The following is a 17,771-nucleotide window of genomic DNA, read 5'->3' on the forward strand; positions in this document are numbered from 1 at the left end:
CCAAAATTAAAAAATCTTTTCCTGCCTCAGCTGCTGAATGTAACATGTCATAGTTTCACTAGGACAAAATAAATCAATCTGGTCAAATTATTTTTAATCAAGCAATATTTTTTTAATTTCCAAAGAGTCTTCAGTGTTCATTTGCACATTTTTTCCTTACTCATGTAACCATTACCATAATTCACTATTACCTATTCTGACCTTCTCTGGAAATACTACCGCCTTTCCATCAGGAACTGATTTATCAAGTAGCATGCCTCAATGTCAATTTACACAAATGTCATTCTTTGATGTAATTTTTAGTCAAGAATGGATAGAACTGTGTTGTTAAGAACCACACATTTAGCATCACATAGAGACTTCTGAAATTCTAAGCACCAGAGATGCTGCTGGCTGGCAGGAGCTATTATTCACACGGGCTTAGGGGAAGCATGGGTTCCAGCAACCCACCTCACCCTCAGAGAGGGGCCAGCACGCTACAAAGCGTAGCGCCTACTGACTCATGTGCATTATTTGGAGAGACACCTAGTCAAGGATTTTTCTTTTAAATGACAGGTTGACTACGAGGTGGCGTATGAAATACCCCCAAAAGGCCTAATTACAAGAAGGGAGCGATGACTCCCCACCAAGGCTGGCCCTTTAACGTGCTTCAGTTTGTGAGCCTTGGAGCACCAGTCACTTAGAGTAACACATGGCAACACTTGCAAAACGAAAGCTAAAGCGTGGCTTAAGGAACTACCTGTTGGGCGCAGAGCAGGCTGAAGCAGCTGCTTGCTCTTCCTGCCGCCCCCGTCTCCACTGCAGCACCCCTGCACAAACAGCAGTCACACAGGGAGCTGGAGCGAGGACCTGGTGCGCCTGGCAAACGATGGGGGGTTTGGTAGATGATTTTTCGGTAAGGTCAGTTCCGGGATCCAGCATGATGAAAGGAGTAGGGGCTGGGGGTGCAGGAGCTCGTCAGCCCGTAAATAGCAGCCACAGTCTTAGCAGGTGCCCACACCAGCCACTGCTGAGCAGGCAAAGCTACCGACGATCATACCAGAGTTCACCTGAAACGCGTCTGCAGCCAGCATCTAAGCTGTCAAGATACAGCTGCAAAGAGATTAGGACGGGTTGTAAAACCTGCTCAAGAAGTTGGGCAAATATTTTAGCAATTAACCCACACTGAGCTCCGTATTACTGCAGCTACACTGCTACCATTTCTTGGGAGAGCTTGTTTAAAGCGAACTCCAAGATGCCTAAATTACACAGCAGTGACAGACCATTTAACTGCGGAGATAAATTGCACGGGGGCAGTGCCTAACGTAGGTTATGCTGTCGTGATTTACAACAGCTGAGGATGTACCCCCAGATGTCCAGACAAAAATGAAGATTATGATTCTTTTCCTCCAAACATAAAAGCCTTGCAAATTTAACTCAAAAATTAAAAAAAGGAAAGAGAAATGCATGTATGACCTGAGACTTCACTGTGAAAGTGTTCATATTCTCCAGACAGCACTTAGATTCCCATTCTTTATAAAAACAATATATAAATTAAAATAATATGAAGACCATGTAAAAGTTCCCACATATAAAAGACTTCAGTTAAAAATAAACAAAACATTTAAACAATATCAGCATCTATTTGGACTTGCCGAGTGTTGTCATGCTAACGAAGAAATGTTAATGACGGATACCAATACAAGAGTCTTGCTGTTTTCCGGACTTCAGATCACCTCCAAATCAGGATCAAGGTTTGCAGTTTTCCGGTACTACATCAGTAATAAAGGGGTCTTAAACTGACATTATTCACCAAATCCCTGAAAAACATAATGGTAGAAGAGGTTTGCATAGTAAAAATTATTTGAGAGTTTAAACATTGCCACAAAGACTCAGGCATAATCTAAAACGAACATCTTTTGTATTTTAAGACTAAAAAAAACTGCATGTGAAAAAGTCTTGTAGTTATGCACATATGTAGGTTGTATCTAAGGTCTTACATTAGAAGCTTCTGTATTTAAAATGCTAGCTGGAAACACATCAAATGTATTATAGAAACACTCCTTAAAAAAAAATCCAAAGCATCATAGATGCTATTAAACACCTGCAGCAACTTTGTGTAATTTAACTCCATCCTTAATTTTGACCTTGGGAGAACATAATGTAAAAGTGACTGTTTTCCAGGAGCAAACAGAAAATTAAATTAGTCTATATGGTGCTGTAAGTGTTCATGATGCTGAATCACATTGTTTTACATTGTAGATGTTTATAGAGGCAGCCTATGTTGTTTGACTTTTGAGGGAAGACTAATAGGTGTAGTAAGGGGTTGGGGGGGGACACGACAATGGGATGGGATGGGAGAAGAGCACAGAAAACCTTATGGTTCAGCCAAAACTGGGGTCATGCCTAGGGCATTTTATCTGCCCTGCTTACACACCCCCAGGGAATTGCATCTCAACAGTTGATTCCCTGTTAATCAATTCACATTAGCGCCTGCCTTTTAGTTTTCATTTTGCTGAATTCCAGGAAAGAAGTTCGTAGACCAAATGCATGCTCTATCTCTGACCAAGTCAGGGCTGTCGCATTTCAAGAAATGACAGCAGACTGTATTTGCTCTACCAGCTGATAAGAGACACCTTCGTAAGTAAAGATTCATAGACAGCAGACTCAACACAGAACAAGATCCAGTGGTCTGTTTACACAGGTCAGCAGTAGTATGGGGGAAGAGAGCCTTTATGGAATTTTTCCTCAACCTGTTTTCTCCAGCTACAGAGAAAGGCTCCTGTTATACATTATTCTTCTGCTTCCCTTTACTTTTTACTTACTATGGGCTCAGGATTATGTGCTTGATAAGGAGACCTGTAGCACTTGCTATCACTCCATACTTTTTTCAGTGAGCACGTATGTTTTTGCTCTGCTCTTGCCACTTACAGGCTAAACCTTAAAACAATTTACTGTTCTCAAGTGAGAACCACAGTGGGGGTGGGCGGCAGGAGAGTTATGAGCATAGAAATAATGAACAGCTCATTCACAAAAGCAGGCCTGACTTTACAACCAAACCCTTGAGACCCATTGGTTAAGCTATTCTCTAGCATACACAGAAATCTTTATACAGAGGATCATAAAAAATAAACTTTATTATCAAACTCAAAAATTCACACATTAAACATAAGATCTAGACACAAAAAACCCTGAAAACATTCTCAGACAATAACCATTTTAGGTAATTTGGATGAGTACCTAGTTACCATTGTTTCAAATGCCTTTAAGAACATTTCTTAATATGTACACCATTGTGAAATGTCTTCAAATGCTTAGCTGGCCAGCTTTCAATGAGATTTTTAAATAGGGGAAAACTTATTTCTATAGAAATAACATTATCTAATTATGAATCAGAGACCCATAATTGTAGTGCTTGGGGAAAAATATAGCCTTTTGATATCTTTAGATGACATAAATAACTATTGTACATTTACAAGTTTAAATATTTAAAAGCCTTTGTTACTATAAAAAGTTACTATGTACATATTAGATGCTATATAGAAATCCAGCTGGAGGCAAGCATCGGGCTCTCAGATTTGGCCGCTGAAACCTATGAATTTGGTAGGTAGATTGTCCACAGGGTACACTATGGGGCCTGTTTTCATTGTAGGAGGTCCATTCAGCAGCTGCCAGTCACAGCTCCGAGCCAACTCCACTGTAAATATTTTTAGAAGGACTTTTGCAAACTCTTTGCCAACGCAGCTCCTCAAGCCCCCACCGAAAGGAATGAAACTGAACCTAGAAGAATCCTCTGGAGATGGAGACATGAAGCGATCCGGGTTAAATTCATCCTTGTTGGTAAAGAGATCTGCCACATCGTGGGTATCACAGATACTGTAAATAACATTCCAACCTTTAGGGATCTGGTAACCCTACGAAAAGAAGGGAAAGGAGACATGAAGCACCTTGCTGTGTTAAATAAGGTGAAGTGTCAGCACAGGACACGTCGATGCACCCCACCTCCCCTCCTGGCTTCCCGCAGGTCACTCTAAGGCAGATAGGCTACGAGAATGCACTAGTACTTTGCAGCTGCGCTGAGGAGTTGAGCCCAAGCCCCTCTTACATTTAGCTCAAGGGTCTTGAGTGCAATTCGAAATCCTCCAGGAACAGGAGGGCTCAGCCTGAGGGTCTCTTTGATGACACAGCCCGTGTACTTCAGCTGCTCCAAGACCTCCATGTCCAGCTGCTTCTCTTGACTGGGACTGCACAGTAACCCCTAGAAAGGAAGGTGCTGCCGTGACTTTTACAGAGCAGGTGGCCAGGGCTTCCGGCACTGCAAAGCAGCTGCCCCCCAGCGAGTGGGGTTTTCCCGCCACCCCCTAAAAGAAGGGCACCACTGGGTCGAGGGGACCTGCCTGGGACCCCTCTCCTGGAGGTACATTCCCACTGCCTGCTCCTATGAAATGGCACTGGGGGAGACACACACCTTGCCCTGCAGCTCTTTCCTCACTTTCTGCAGGACATCATGGTGGAGCCCCAGGAAGGCGATCAGCGACGTGGCAGCACTAGCAGTGGTTTCATGGCCCCCAAACAGCAGCTCTGTGGCAGACTCCTTCAGCTCCTTATGCAGGGGACAGAAGAACACAATACAGGTATTGAATATAGTATCTCCACAAGGCCCGCTCCACCACCACATCACTGTGCATCACTCCCGGGCTGGAGCAGACACTCAAGGGCCAGGATGGGGGTGCTGCTTTATGCTCCCTGGGGACATGGCCCTGGTCCTGTGCTCCCCATCCAATAGCCTGGCTGCAGCCTTTACACCCCAGTGCACTACACAAGCTGGTTTACTGCATGGTGAGAGCGGCTGAGCCTCCTGCTCTCTCCTTTTGGCCCCAAAGGATAAGCACGCTGCTGACAGAGGGGCTGGGGGAAAGGGACAGATCTGGCCTGGGGGAAGGGGAACCTCACCTGCATGTTGAGCTGCTCCCCGTTGCCCTGTGTGTGCTCCATCAGCAGCTGCAGTGCATCCTTGTAGCCGCCCTCAGGCTCCTTGCGGGCCATCTTGGCACGGATGTTCTCCTCGATCTTGGCGTGGATGATGTTCCGTGCCCGCAAGCCCTGGCCAGGCAGCAAGGGAGAGCGGCATGGGACCTAAGCCAATACTGCCAGCCCTCCCGCCCACTTCCCACCACCCCGGCTGCAGGGGCACCCCTGTCCTCCCGGCCCGCCAGGAGCCTTACCCTGTAGAGCCCACTGAAGGGCACGTCGATGGGGAGGGAGAACAGGTTGCGGATCATCTCCTCGAAGGCCTCCACCAGCTGCTGCTCACCGTCGGGGCTGGCCTGGCAGGGCTGGAAGCCCAGCAGGATCCTCATGGCGATGCGAAACATGAGGCGCTTCACCTCCGGGTACACCAGCAGGCAGGGCCCGGCGGCGCCCAGCCACTGTGTCAGGCAGGCGCTCACCTCCTCCTGGATGACGGGCACGTAGTGCTGCAGGGCGTCCCGGGAGAAGGCCCGCATGATCACCTGCCCGGGGGGACGAGGAGGAGGAGGAGGAGGAGGAAGGGGACACAGGCTCAGCCACCGCGCCTGGCGCGGCCGCACCCGCTCCCCGCCCGCCCTCGGGGCCGTACCTTTTTGCGGTGCTTGTGCTGCCCGTTGTGGAGGTTGGAAAGGCAGCCCGAGCCCAGGATGGTGCGCACCGAGGCGGGCCACTGCACGGAGACGAGCCGGTGCTCGCCCAGCAGGATGTGCCGCACGTTCTCGGCGCCCATCACCCGCACCGTGGGCCGCCCGAAGAGGTGAGTCTTGTAGATGAAGCCGTATTTCCTGCGCTTCATCTGCAGGAATTTCCGCCTCTGGACAGGAGAAGGGGAGGAATAATAAAATAAATCTAAAAAAGGAGAGGAAGGGGCAGGGAGAGCAGCTCTTTCCCACCTAGGCACGGGAGCCCGGAGAGGCCGCCGCTTATCTCCCTCCCCTGCAGGTAAAGGAGGAGCCGGGGCGCTTCCCCGCTCCCCGCGGCACCGCCTCGCCTTACCTGCAGCACCATCTGCAGCGTCTCCCCGAAGAAGGGGAGCCCCATGGTGCCCGGGGGCAGCGGCAGCGGGCAGCTGGGGTCGCGGCCGCTCACACAGTACAGGTCCCAGAGCTTGACGGCGGCCAGAAAAAGTAGAAGGGGCAGCAGGAAGGTGCACAGGGCGCTGGCGAGCAGGGCGGAGAAGCCCATGGCTGGGGAGCGAGTCCAGCCCGACCCCCCGGGAGCTCCGAGTGCGCGGGCCGTGCTCGCCGTGGGCCGCCTTTTATACCCTTCCCAGGTTGCTGCCCACCCTACCTTGGTCCGATAAATTAGTTCACCCAAAGTTCATCTTTAATTGCGGATTGCGGCCTGGCTCCTCCCCCCAAAATCTTTAACTATTTGCTTTGCGGGGCGCATCCCGCCCGCCGCAGACAGCCGCCCGGGAGGGGGGGGGAGAAAGGTGCTGCCGGGCACGGCGGCGGCAGCTCGGGGCTCGCCCCCCGCCGCACCGGGCTTGGCACACCGGGCTGCGGGGCCCGCTGGCAGCCGCCTCTTCGGATTTATCGCCGATGCTCGTTAGAGAAATGCCCCGCTCCAGCACCCGGCTGCCCGGAGACGCCGATCCCCGGGGGCGCTCCCCGGCTGGTGCCGGTGCGCTCTGCAAGCTGCGGGGCTCCTTCGCCCGCGGGCTGCTGTCGCCGGCCGGGAAAGGCGAGCGAGCAGAGCCGGGAGAAGCCGGGCCGGTGCAGGGGCCGGACGGGGCGGGCGGTCCCACTGCGCTGGGGCTGCCCGGTGGCCCGCGGGGCAGAGCTGCCACTGTGCCGCCGCATCGGCTGAGGAGCCTCCGCTGCTCCCTGGTTCACCTCGAAAAGCCCGGCTTGTATTTCTGCCCGGCCGCGGAGGAAGGAGCCGCGGGCAGCAGTCCGTCTCAGCCTACCGGTGCAGGTTCAAGCGCGGGTCACCGAGGGAAAAGGAGGTGAGCGCGGAAAGGAAACACCCAACCCACCGTGCCCGGCACCTCTCCCCGGGATCCGGTGGCCGCTCTCGACTGGGGCTCGACGGCATCCCGGGGCCGTCGGGGCTGCCGCTGCCGGGAAGGGGCGCTCGGCACCGGCCGGGCACCCCGCCTGCAGCCGGGGCGCACGGGGGCTCCCTCCCGGAGGCGGCGAGCAGGCGCCAGGGCTTACTTTCCGGGATGGAGCGGCGGCTCCGGCGAGGCTCCCGCGGGGTCCCGGCCCGGCAGGCGCCGTCCGGGGGACGCGGCCGCTGGGGAAGGGGCGGCTGCGGGGCCGCGGACGGAGGGAGGGGGCCGGGGAACACTCCGCTGCGTACGGCTGCTACCAATAAACTATCGTGCTCGCTATTTTTGTTTTCTTTCCATTTTTGTTCCCTTTTTCCTCTCTGTTACTTTTCCTTCCTTTCACCCAGACGAGCTCAATGAACGCTGCACGTCGGGGGAGGCGGGGGGGAGAGGTGTCACTTGTAATTATATTTTTCTGGCAATCACCGCATCACACTGGACCCTCCCTCCCCTTACGACGCCTTGCGGCAGCGGGGCTGGCCGCCTCCGCAGCCCCTTGCCCAGGAGGGACACCCCCCCCCGCCCGGGGGTACCTCCCGCCCCCCGGAGGGCGCAGCCCCTCGGGGTACGGCGGGGCCCGGCCCGGGGCGGCGGCCGCGCCCTGACCCGGCGCCCTCCCCTCGCCGGGCGCTGACCCGCTTGTGACCTACAACACGGACCGTGACATCTGCGTGAACCCGGCCGGCAACCGCGCCAAGTTCACTGTCTATCAAAATAACGAGATACGGTGGCCTGAGCACCGATAATAGCCACAGGAAGGCTTTATTATCTCCCCAGCTGTGTATTCCCCGGCCATTGGCTCAAAAAGAATCAAACGGTGAAGAGTGAAAGGGATAATTAAAAACATCTTGGAAGGGGGTCAAGAAATAACAGCCTAATATGAACAAACTGATTACAAGTAATAGTTATTACACTTCATTTGTAAATTCTCATGTTTATCTGCAAAGTCAGTTTCAATTTTTCTTTTTTTTAAGCTAGATTCATGTTACATTTTCAGCTGGTGGCTATGCGGCTCGTTGGTGCTGGGGGTAATTTTAAAGTGGGCTTCAGGAGTCCCGGACCTCCCGCACCCAGTGCTGGGTGCTGCGGGCCCAGCCCTGCCCGCAGCGGGAGCCTGCAGGTCGCAGCCACACGAGCAGCTCCTGCTGATTACTCATTGCCACTTGCAGCCACCACCTACCGATTTCACCTCTGATAGCCAGAAAGATTCACCTTTCAGGACAAGGTCAGGAGGGGCAGAGACTCTGGTTCACTACGGGGTCGACCTGCCAACAGCGCTTAACTCAGCCCTGCAGTTCAACCTCTTCCAGATTTGACCTGTCACATTTGGGAGCCACATTTCTGCCCCAGGTAGCCTTGTGCTCGCTGCACAGCCCTCCAGCAGCGCAGGCCCCACTGCAGTGCCCCAGCACCAGTGTGCAAAGGGGGACTGGCCAGGGCAAAGTCATTTGTAGCCCGGCATTGAAGCAGGATGATGACAGAGATTCAGGAGACCGGGGAGCTCCCCAGAGCCTTGCCAAAGAGGCTCTGTCCTGGAGCCACATTTTTGCCCTTGCAGATCAAGCTGCTGCTGGTTCCTCACAGAGAGCACACCGCACCACCAGGCCTGGGATGTGCTGGAGGGACAAGGCGGATGGTTTCTCCCATTGCTTCCATGCAGGACACGTGACAGCAGGGAGCAGAGGTGAAGCTGAAAGGAGCTTATAAATAGATTGCAGTGGAGCAAGGACCTGGACCCAGCTCTGTTCTCACTGCACGAGCAACAGGACTCACTTTATCTTACATGGAAGAGAAATACCCTGTGTCTCAGCAAGGCAGGTGCTGCTCAAGAGCCACATAAAAAGGTGCCCTCAGCACCCAGGTTTAGCCCCAGGTACCACCCCCTGGATGGACCCACAGAGCTGCTGTCCTGGCACTGTCCCTGGCGGAGCTAGGCTGCGGGAGGTGACACGGTCAGTCTGGCCAGCCAGCCACCATGGGGCCTGTGTCACCTTGCACATGCCCCCTCTGCAATGTGAATAGCATCATCAGGAACAGGGGACTTTCTACCACAAATCAGACTATTCAGAAATTTCCATTTTCCAAATGTTTATTCCCCAAAGCCTCCTCCCCTGCTTCAGCCTGATCCCTCGGTCAGGCTGCGGCTGGAGAGCACGTCCTGTGGGGACGCCAGAGGGGGGCTTCCTGGCACACCCTGAGCAGCAGCATGGCGCTCAGGCACAACATACACAGCTACTACTACTGGCTGAATGAGATATATCCTCTTTGTGCCGGCTCTAATGGGAAGTGCAGGAATGAGATTAAATATTTACAATAAAAACCACTTTACATCCTATTATTCTAGCTATAGCTGATGCCGTGGCTTGGGCAGCCCTGGCTTGTTTTTTCCTGCAGAGCCCCCCCATCTTCCCTCTTTTCACATCTAAAAAGCTACAGTGTGCAGGATGTTCATCCTACCTCTCCTATAACACACCCACAGGAGATAACCCTGGGACGGAAAAGCTCTGGGAGCCTTAGCTGGGAGTTTTGCTCGCCATTCCCAGTGGCTGGAAACCTGTGTGGGGCAGGGGCTGGCTGAGCCCCCATGGGGGATGCTCACTGCCAGCAGCTTCAGCAGGTTTTGCCCCCAGGCTGGGGCTGAGGCTTACCCCAGTGCTCAGGAGCAGGGCTCTGCAGGACCCTTGCTACCAGCTTGCTCATCAGGAGAGGAAGAATAAAAAGACCTTTGGGGTTTTGCTCTGCAGTGACTCAGTGCCATAACCAGCCTGGGGCAGGACAGGCCTGCCCCGGCAGCTGTGGAGGGGCACCGACACCAGGGCTGAGGGGGGCAGTGAACCATGACTCAGGCCTCGCTGCCGCAGCCGGACTGCAAGGGGTGGAAGTAGAGCTGCAGCCCGTCGTTGACGGGGTGCACAATGGGCACGGTCTGCATGGTGGGGTAGCCGGGGGTGGCCAGCTCCCAGCGGGCCGTGCTGACCAGCTCGATGGCCAGCAGCTTGAGGATGGCCTGCGCCAGCTCCTTGCCGATGCAGCTCCGCGCCCCGCCGCCGAAGGGGATGTAGTGGAAGCGGCCTGCGGCCTCCGTCCGGGCAGCACCAAAGCGGTCTGGGTCAAAGCTGCTGGGGGGGCTCTGGTAGATGGCAGCTGTCTCATGTGTGTCACGGATGCTGTACATGACGCTCCAGCCTTTGGGGATCTGGTAGCCCTGGTGGGGGGAAAGAAGAGGGGAGAAGAGGAGCATTACATACCCACGCAGCCGGCTGTGCTAGTGGAGAGTGAGCAGAGGGTGCCTGCGGACAGCCCCACCGCATTGCCCATCTGCTCTGCAGCTCCTTTTCTCCCCAGCCCAGCTGGGACCCATGGAGGTTGCTGGGTGCCACCTTCCCCTGAGCTGCACTGCCAAGCACCACCACTGTGCTGGACACAGGGTGCTTGCAGGCAGTGGCAGACAGCAGCTCCCTAGCAGCCCACCGTCGTGTGAGGCACTTACATCCAGCTCAAAAGTCTGCAGTGCCGTCCTGTAGCCTCCGGAGACGGGGGGCAGCACCCGCAGCACCTCCTTAATCACACAGTCCAGGTAGCGCAGGCGGCTCAGCTTCTCCAGGCTGATGTCCGAGGGGCAGCGAGAGCTCTGCCCTGACGGCACCCGGAGCTGGGGACTGCTCTGGGGGAGGGTAGGTTCCAGCAGGGCACAGGGCTGGGAGGAACCTTCCTCTGTTGGGCCTGGGGGCTGGCTCTGGTCCTCACAAGCATCTTTGGCCGTGGGGCAGAGAAGTGGCTTCTCACTGTCCCTGCTCTGGGCGGGCAGGGTGTCAGGGCAGGGTCCCACAGGGCAGCGCTCACACTGCTGGTACAGCTCATGGGACATCAGCTCCTGCCTTATTTTTTCAATCACTGAGGGGTGCTTCAGTAGCAGGAGGATCAGAGAAGTGCTGGCACTAGCCGTGGTGAAAAAAGCAGCAAATATGAGCTCAATCGCTGACTCCTGGGAGAGGAAGGAAGGTGACAAGCTTGAATGTAATTTGAAACCGGTTGAGATTCAGACTGTTCTCACCTTAGGCAAGTTTTGCTTCTGTGCAGAGGGTCCTGCGCCCCCCCGCTCTCCACACACCTGTGCCCACCCTGGGTTGGCAGGGACCAAAACAAGACACCCTTTTTCTTCCATTTCCGTACAAACTGGACATCCATTTGCCAAGTGACTGATGCAGAAACACAACTGAGATGAGTACACGTGACCTCCAAATCCACTGAGCTTTCCTCCCAAGATTTACAAGTTTTTAAAAAGCATTTTAACATTCATTTTAGCATACCAAGGGAAGTTTGTTTCAAGTATGACGGTTTTTACCTTCATCTGCCAATTCCCCTTTGTGCCCAGCTTTTACCTTTCTGCCCAGTCAGAGATTATGAGGCTGTGTGTTCATGCATAAATCCTAGATGCACTGGCAGCTAAAAGGGGTTACGTTTGATCCACCTCCAGTTATAATCAACCATTTGCTTGTCTGGGAGGGGACTCAGACCAACAGAGTCAAAAGCAGAAATACCTCCCCGCTATAGCAGGTCATCCCAGGAGGTGCTGTAGCCGGCAGGGAGCTCTCCCACAGGGATGCACACACCAGGCAAAGGACTTGCTCGCTTCTCAAGCTTTACAGCCTGAAGCACGGCAGTGTTTCTGATAGCTCTGTAGCAGATGTGTCCATAACAAGTTAAGAGGTTAACCAGCTCAGACGGACCACAGCACAGTCAAATTCATAATACATGCCTTGTCCCAGCTCACAGATCCCCACAGAGCCTCCCAGTCTTTCCAGCACTGTCTGCAGGGTCTGTATGACACAGCACATGCCAGGTTGCTGCAGGCTGTTTGCAGCACTCTGTGATCAACTTTTGGAAACCGTTTTCCAGAAGTTAAGGGTTGACAAGAGCTGGGTCATGGCATGTCACCTCTCTGACAGCAAACATAACGCTCTAACTTACAGCCCCACCTGAAGGTGCCAGTGGCCCCATAGCACTGGACTGGGTGCGCTGAGGCCAGCGGCCAAACCCAAAAGCCACGGGAGAAGCCCGAGGGAGGAGCACAGAGAACCGCCACCCTGGGAGGGGCTGGGACCTGGCTGGCACTACCCAGCACTAATAGCTCCAGCCCGGAGGCAAAGCGGAGCACAACCCCCCAGGGAAGAAGAGCCGTTCCTTTCACACAGCTATGTGCCGAGTTTTAAATTGTTCTGACACAACTGGTTCTAGAGAGGTGAAGCCAAAAACGCGGGGAAGGACACCTGAAGCCTGAAGGTACCTGGAGCCAAGTCTGGCAAGGTCAAGGGTAACGTAACAAGGATTACTCTTTGCTACCGTCCCCAGCACGGCATATTGTCTGGACTAGAGGCTTTTGCCAAAGTGCAGCTCTCAAGGGCATCTTTCAGCTGAAATAAAACCTCTGAAGTAACAGATCCCTGTCGAACCCTATCACAGCTCCTGCAGGCATTAGCAGGAATTTTTACCTTCACAAGGTAGCAGACCCAGATGAAAAGAAATCTCTCAGTTCTACCACTTGCAGTTAAAACCCAAGACATTTTAATAACATGCAAGGAATTTAGGGCAGGCTCTGCTATTTGAAATAACAGCCCTTATGACTCTCTTGCATCAACCTCCGAGAGTGCTGCTATGTAAGCAGTGACACCGAATTGCTGACTTTCACTCCCTGCTTTTACAAGGCCAACATAACCCATGACTGGGAGGCAGCATCCTCCCGCAGCTTCACCAGGGTTGTCCCTGTGCTACAGCCCCGTCCTGGGAGGCAGGACTGGCGGCCCTAAGCTTCCACCCACCCACCCACCCAGTGACAGCACTATTATGTAGGATGGGAGTCTTTTTAATCCTCCCAAAATTTTAAATGTTTTAAAACAGTACTTTTGGCAAAGTGATATCTTTTTAATGACTGTTACATTTCAAGGGTCCTGATGAATTCATGCCAGCAGTGCAAATCACAGTGTTTATAGGAAAAATTCTGGGAAAACAGTCCTTCAAAATAATTTGAACAAAAAGCAAATTAGTAACTAGTGCATGCCAGTGTTTGGAGTGTCTCTCAAAGTCAGATATATTAATGACTTTGCAACAGCTTTGGACTTTTTATCCAATTACACCATCCCACTGGATGTTACTGTTTTGTTAAAGTGGAGAATATCACCATAATTGCAAGCATGGACAGTTTGGTTCACAAGCCATTTTGTTAAATACAGACAAGGTAGAAATTTTCTAACCGTAAAAGTACAGGATACAGGACAGCATATGAATATACTATCATTCGAATCAGCTGGCCCCAGGTCACAGCCGTGTCACTCCATGTTACATTTAATATCCCCTTATTCCATGTGTGGCCAGAGACAGGGACATGAAGAGAGATCATGTAATTATTCATGTGTAATATCCATGTGAATACTGACAGAGAGTAATCAATCTTAATCAATCACATTTTGAATCTGGCAATTATTTTAAAAATGTATTATAATAAATCCCATTCTATTAGAATAAACAATATAATAAAATTACTTGAAGAAGAATATATACTGGTTCTAATTGTATCTAATAGTCGCTGTGAAGTCTTTCAAATATTTCAGATTTAGAGATTATACTTTCACAACGTATTTATAAAACATTAGTCTTTAGATAGTTTTTCTTAAATACCTAAATAAATGGTAAAAGTACGTATGTTCAATACTTTTAAACTGCACTCAAATACTTTTCAACTATATTCAGCTGCTGTACCTGTGCAAAACTGCTTCAAAAATTGTCGTATAAATGCAGTGTCATCTATCATTCACTGACACCAAGTGACCTGGAGCTATGAACGATGCAGTACTAATGACAACTTTTCCCAAGATCTTAGGCAAAATCCTCTTCACATTCAGTTGGTAGTTTGGGCTCAGTAAGGACTACTGGGTTCATCCCTAAGTCACAGTCATCATGTTGCATCATAGCAATCCGCAACCTAGATGATCTAATTAATGATGAAGTGATAGCGAATGATGCAGAATCCATCATTCCATCCCTAGGCCCATTTTGATATATCATCTCAGAGATTTCTGGGCTTGCAGCCCCAAGGAACGCAGTGATCTGCACGCTGCACTATGCCAGCAGCTGGGGGATCTTTGAGGAGCACATGACTAGCTCTAAATATTTCCAAGATAGTTATCTTGGAGGTTACTGAGTGCATGCTGACATACAGAGCCTTAGCACAGCCACATAACCCTACCAGCATCCTAAATCAGGCTAAACCCTGGTGGCCATGGAGAGGAAAGGTAGAAGAGGCATTTATTCCCTTTTTTAACACCTGCTTTCTTCTAATGCAAAGAGACACAATCCTGCAAGAGCATATGTGCATGCCGAATCCAGGCTTTCTCGCTTGTGCTGGAGATGGTGTCCTTTGACTTGGTAAGAGCAGGGCAGGAATCAGCGGCTGGTGGTGGGTCCCCACACAGCCCTCCTCCTGCCCCTCAGCCCAGGTCTCAAACAGCCACCGAGTCAGAAGGGACACTGCAAGGGGTGGGGTTCTCCTTACCTTTAGCTCCTGCATGGTGAATTCTTTGCCATGCTCCTTGGCACTGTTTATTATGAAATCCAGAGCATCGCTGTGGTCTTCTGGGTTGTTTCTCTGCAGCTTTTCCTGTATAGCCTTCTCCATAAACTCATGTAGCATGTCCCGTGCTTTGATTCCCTGTGGGAGGCAGACACAGTTCAGGAGAGCCTTAGGAACTGCCCCACTCTCCAGAGAGACTGGGGGACCCCAAGTGTGGCAATCCTTAATCCCAGGATCTGTAACCACAAGGACCGTTTAACCTATTGCCCTGCCCCAGAGCCTTGCAAGAGGCAGCAGTTTGGGGGAACTGCTGTAAATTGTTGCCTTGCTGTTGTGAATCAAATACGACAAGTCCTAAGAAACACTCTGAGAGGAAAAGACAGCAGTAAAACCGAGTCTAGAGGCATCTGTGCTGAACAAACCCACAGTCGTGTCAGGTCCAAAAGAAGCTTGTCCAAAGAGACAAGAAGAGTTCCTTAAAAAAACTGAGTCCAAGCAGCAAGGCACATCTGAGACAGGAACAAACGAGTAGCTTTACCAGGGTATAGTAGGTAAAGACACATTAATCACACCCAGCTCATCTCCAGTTGTGTTGCACTCCTGTGCAGCAAAAATTTAGGTAAGATCTCAGTAAGTCAAGTGATCAGCAATCTCGTTGCAAAGTGGGGTGGATGGAGTGCACACCTCTGTATCAAGAGGCCTCCTGCAAAAGCCAGGAGGACCACAGACTTGGGATGACTAATGGCCATGATCAGATGTCGGGAAGAAGATACAAAGGCTGAGGTTTGAGGTGAGAAGGACTGGACAAATGAAACAGGTCAGGGAGCAAGGGGAAAGACAAGGGGACCTAAATGCAACTTGAAGAGGTCCAGTCAGGCTGTGGCTGACCTGAGAGAGTGCAGGGAGGGCTGGATGTGGGCTGAAAGCTCACACTGGTGACTACCTGCAAAGGGAAATTGGACAGGGAACACAAGAGCTTTGAAGTGGTGGAGAAGAGCAGCAGGAAGGCTGGGACTGGCTGGGTAAGATGATCGGTGGGGCAGAGCTCACAGTGGAAATAAGAGATTGGGCAAGACCTGGCTAAAAGGGGCAGGAGACTTGAGCTGTGGTAAGGATGGAGAACCCAAAGCCAGAGGAGGGACCACAGACTGAAATGGGAGAGAGGGGATGGGATGCAGGACCAACACCTAGAGCAGGAGAGTGGAGAGGCAGGCAAAGAGGGGCAGGGCAGCGGGGAAGAAACTGCGGGTTGAAAGAGGCAGAGGAGACTGTCCCTCTGCCATGTTCCCCTTCAGGACCCCTCACTGTCTCTCTGCTGCTGGGGATCAAGGGATCAAGGACCATAAAAGGGCCTCAAGTCCTCGGCCTGCCCTGAGGTGCACAGGGAGTGCTAACCTGAGGTGCACTGTGCCCACCTGCCTTTGTGCTCCTGCCCACAGACCCCTCTGCAGTGAGCTGGCATGAGTCTGGGCAGGATGAGACATGACCAGACATGATGGACTAACCAGAGCCAACAGAGGCAACATAAGGGGTGAGAAGAAGGGGAGCCCTGCGCTGTACAATGAGCTGGAGCCAGCGACCAGAAGTGCTGGAAGCCAAGCAGGAGTGGGTGAGAAGTGCAGAGAGAAGGGGAGATGGCTGGGGTGAGCAAGGCACGAGGTCCTCAGACCCAGAACAGGATGCTGCAGGTGTCCTGGCCCATCGGAATTGTCCCTTGGCGGGCCTGGGGACAAGGGGGTCTGTGCCGCCAGGGCCGGGGCCCGGGCCCCTGCCCACCGTCAGAGGGAGCCGGGCAGGCGGCAGTACCTTGCGCAGCCCGCTGAAGGGTATGTTGAGGGGCAGGGAAAAGAGGTTCTCCACCAGCTGTTCAAAAGTTTTGGCCAGGTCCTTGAACTGCTTTTCCTCCAGGCGGAGCCCCAGCAGAATCCGAGCTGCAATGCGGAAAGTTAAGGTTTTAGCGGAGGAATAAACTGCGATGGAGCCTGGCTCCATGCACCAGCCCCGCAGCTCCCAGCTCACAACCTTCTGGATCCGCGGCAGGTAGCACTCCAGGGCAGCGCGGCTGAACACTCTGGCCAGGATCTAGGAGGAGAAGGGGGGGAACAGAGGCAGATGGTTAAAGCAGGGGGTCCCACGTGCCACCGAGGCCCAAGCGTGGGCAGGAGGTGCTGCCTGCGCTGCGTGCCCCATCGGCGCGGCCGCAAGCCTCACCTTGCGGCGCTGGCGGTGCAGATCACCGACGGAGCCGAGCAGGGTGTGGGAGCCCAGGATGATCTGGGTGCTCTGGGGCCACTGGGTGCTGACCAGCGTGTGCTCACCCAGCAGGATCTTGCGGATGTTCTCAGCGCCCGTCACCCGCACCACCGGCCGGCCCAGGAGGTGGGTCTTGAAGACGTTCCCGTACCTCTCCCGCCGGGAGCTGTGGAAGCGGGAGCCCTGGGGACGAGCTGCAGGTCAGGCTGGGGCTCCCACCAGTCCCTTCCCACCCCGTCCCTGTCCCTCTGCGCCTCACCTGGAGCAGCCAGTGCAGGGTCTCCCCGAAGAAGGGCCAGCCCATGGAGCCCTGGGGCAGGGGCAGGGCGCTGGCGCGGTCCCTGCTGAGGCTCCAGCGCAGCGCCCACAGGTGCCGGCACAGGCTGACCAGCAGCGCCAGGGTCAGCAGCGCCAGCGCCGCCGCTTCGGGCCAGAAGAGCCCCGCCGGCATCCTCCTCCCGGGCGGCGGGTCCCCGCACCGGGGGCTGCCAACCGCGGGGGCCGGGCGCCCGCCACTCCGCTGCCGCCGGCGGGCGCTCCGCGGCTGCTGCCGCCCGGCCCCGCTCGCCTCCTCCTGCCGCCGGTTCGCCCCTCGGCCACATTTATATAGATATTGGCCACTTACGCCCGATCCACCTTCGGAGATGACGTATCCGCTGCATATTTAAGCAGCGCGGCCAAGTGCGGTGATTGGAGCGGGGGAAGCGGGGAGAGGGACCGGGGGGCGAGCGAGGACGCGGCCGGGGCAGCCCCCCTCTCCTCGGGGACGGGGGCCCGCCGCCCCTCTGCCATCCCCCCCCGTACCCGCCCTAGCCCCAGCCCGGCCGGCCCCGCGGCGGGACGGCTGCCCTCGGGGCCGGGACGCCGCCTCTGCCCCGCCGGGAC

At 53.7% G+C, this 17,771-nt stretch overlaps 2 protein-coding genes across 3 annotated transcripts; both read right to left on the reverse strand.

Moving 5' to 3' along the window:
* Positions 1-3,096: 3,096 nt before the first annotated feature.
* Positions 3,097-7,223, reverse strand: CYP26A1 (cytochrome P450 family 26 subfamily A member 1). Of its 2 annotated transcripts, none has more exons than XM_075107625.1 (7): positions 6,007-7,223; positions 5,600-5,824; positions 5,205-5,456; positions 4,933-5,082; positions 4,448-4,582; positions 4,085-4,237; positions 3,097-3,893 (listed from the first exon to the last, which is right to left on the reverse strand). In XM_075107625.1, exons 1-7 carry the CDS (start codon positions 6,193-6,195, stop codon positions 3,552-3,554), a joined length of 1,446 nt encoding a protein of 481 aa, XP_074963726.1. In that variant the 5' UTR covers positions 6,196-7,223; the 3' UTR covers positions 3,097-3,551. The 2 variants fall into 2 exon arrangements, with proteins under 2 accessions (XP_074963726.1, XP_074963725.1); XM_075107624.1 differs by having other exon boundaries at positions 5,205-5,492; positions 6,007-7,220.
* Positions 7,224-7,816: 593 nt separating this feature from the next.
* CYP26C1 (cytochrome P450 family 26 subfamily C member 1) lies at positions 7,817-17,655 on the reverse strand. Its single transcript, XM_075107778.1, has 6 exons — positions 17,146-17,655; positions 16,845-17,069; positions 16,440-16,715; positions 14,616-14,771; positions 10,557-11,051; positions 7,817-10,271 (listed from the first exon to the last, which is right to left on the reverse strand). Exons 1-6 carry the CDS (start codon positions 17,335-17,337, stop codon positions 9,909-9,911), a joined length of 1,707 nt encoding a protein of 568 aa, XP_074963879.1. The 5' UTR covers positions 17,338-17,655; the 3' UTR covers positions 7,817-9,908.
* Between the last annotated feature and the right edge of the window lie 116 nt (positions 17,656-17,771).

This window comes from Phalacrocorax aristotelis, chromosome 12 (genome assembly GCF_949628215.1).
Source record: "Phalacrocorax aristotelis chromosome 12, bGulAri2.1, whole genome shotgun sequence".
NCBI classification, from domain to species: domain Eukaryota; kingdom Metazoa; phylum Chordata; class Aves; order Suliformes; family Phalacrocoracidae; genus Phalacrocorax; species Phalacrocorax aristotelis.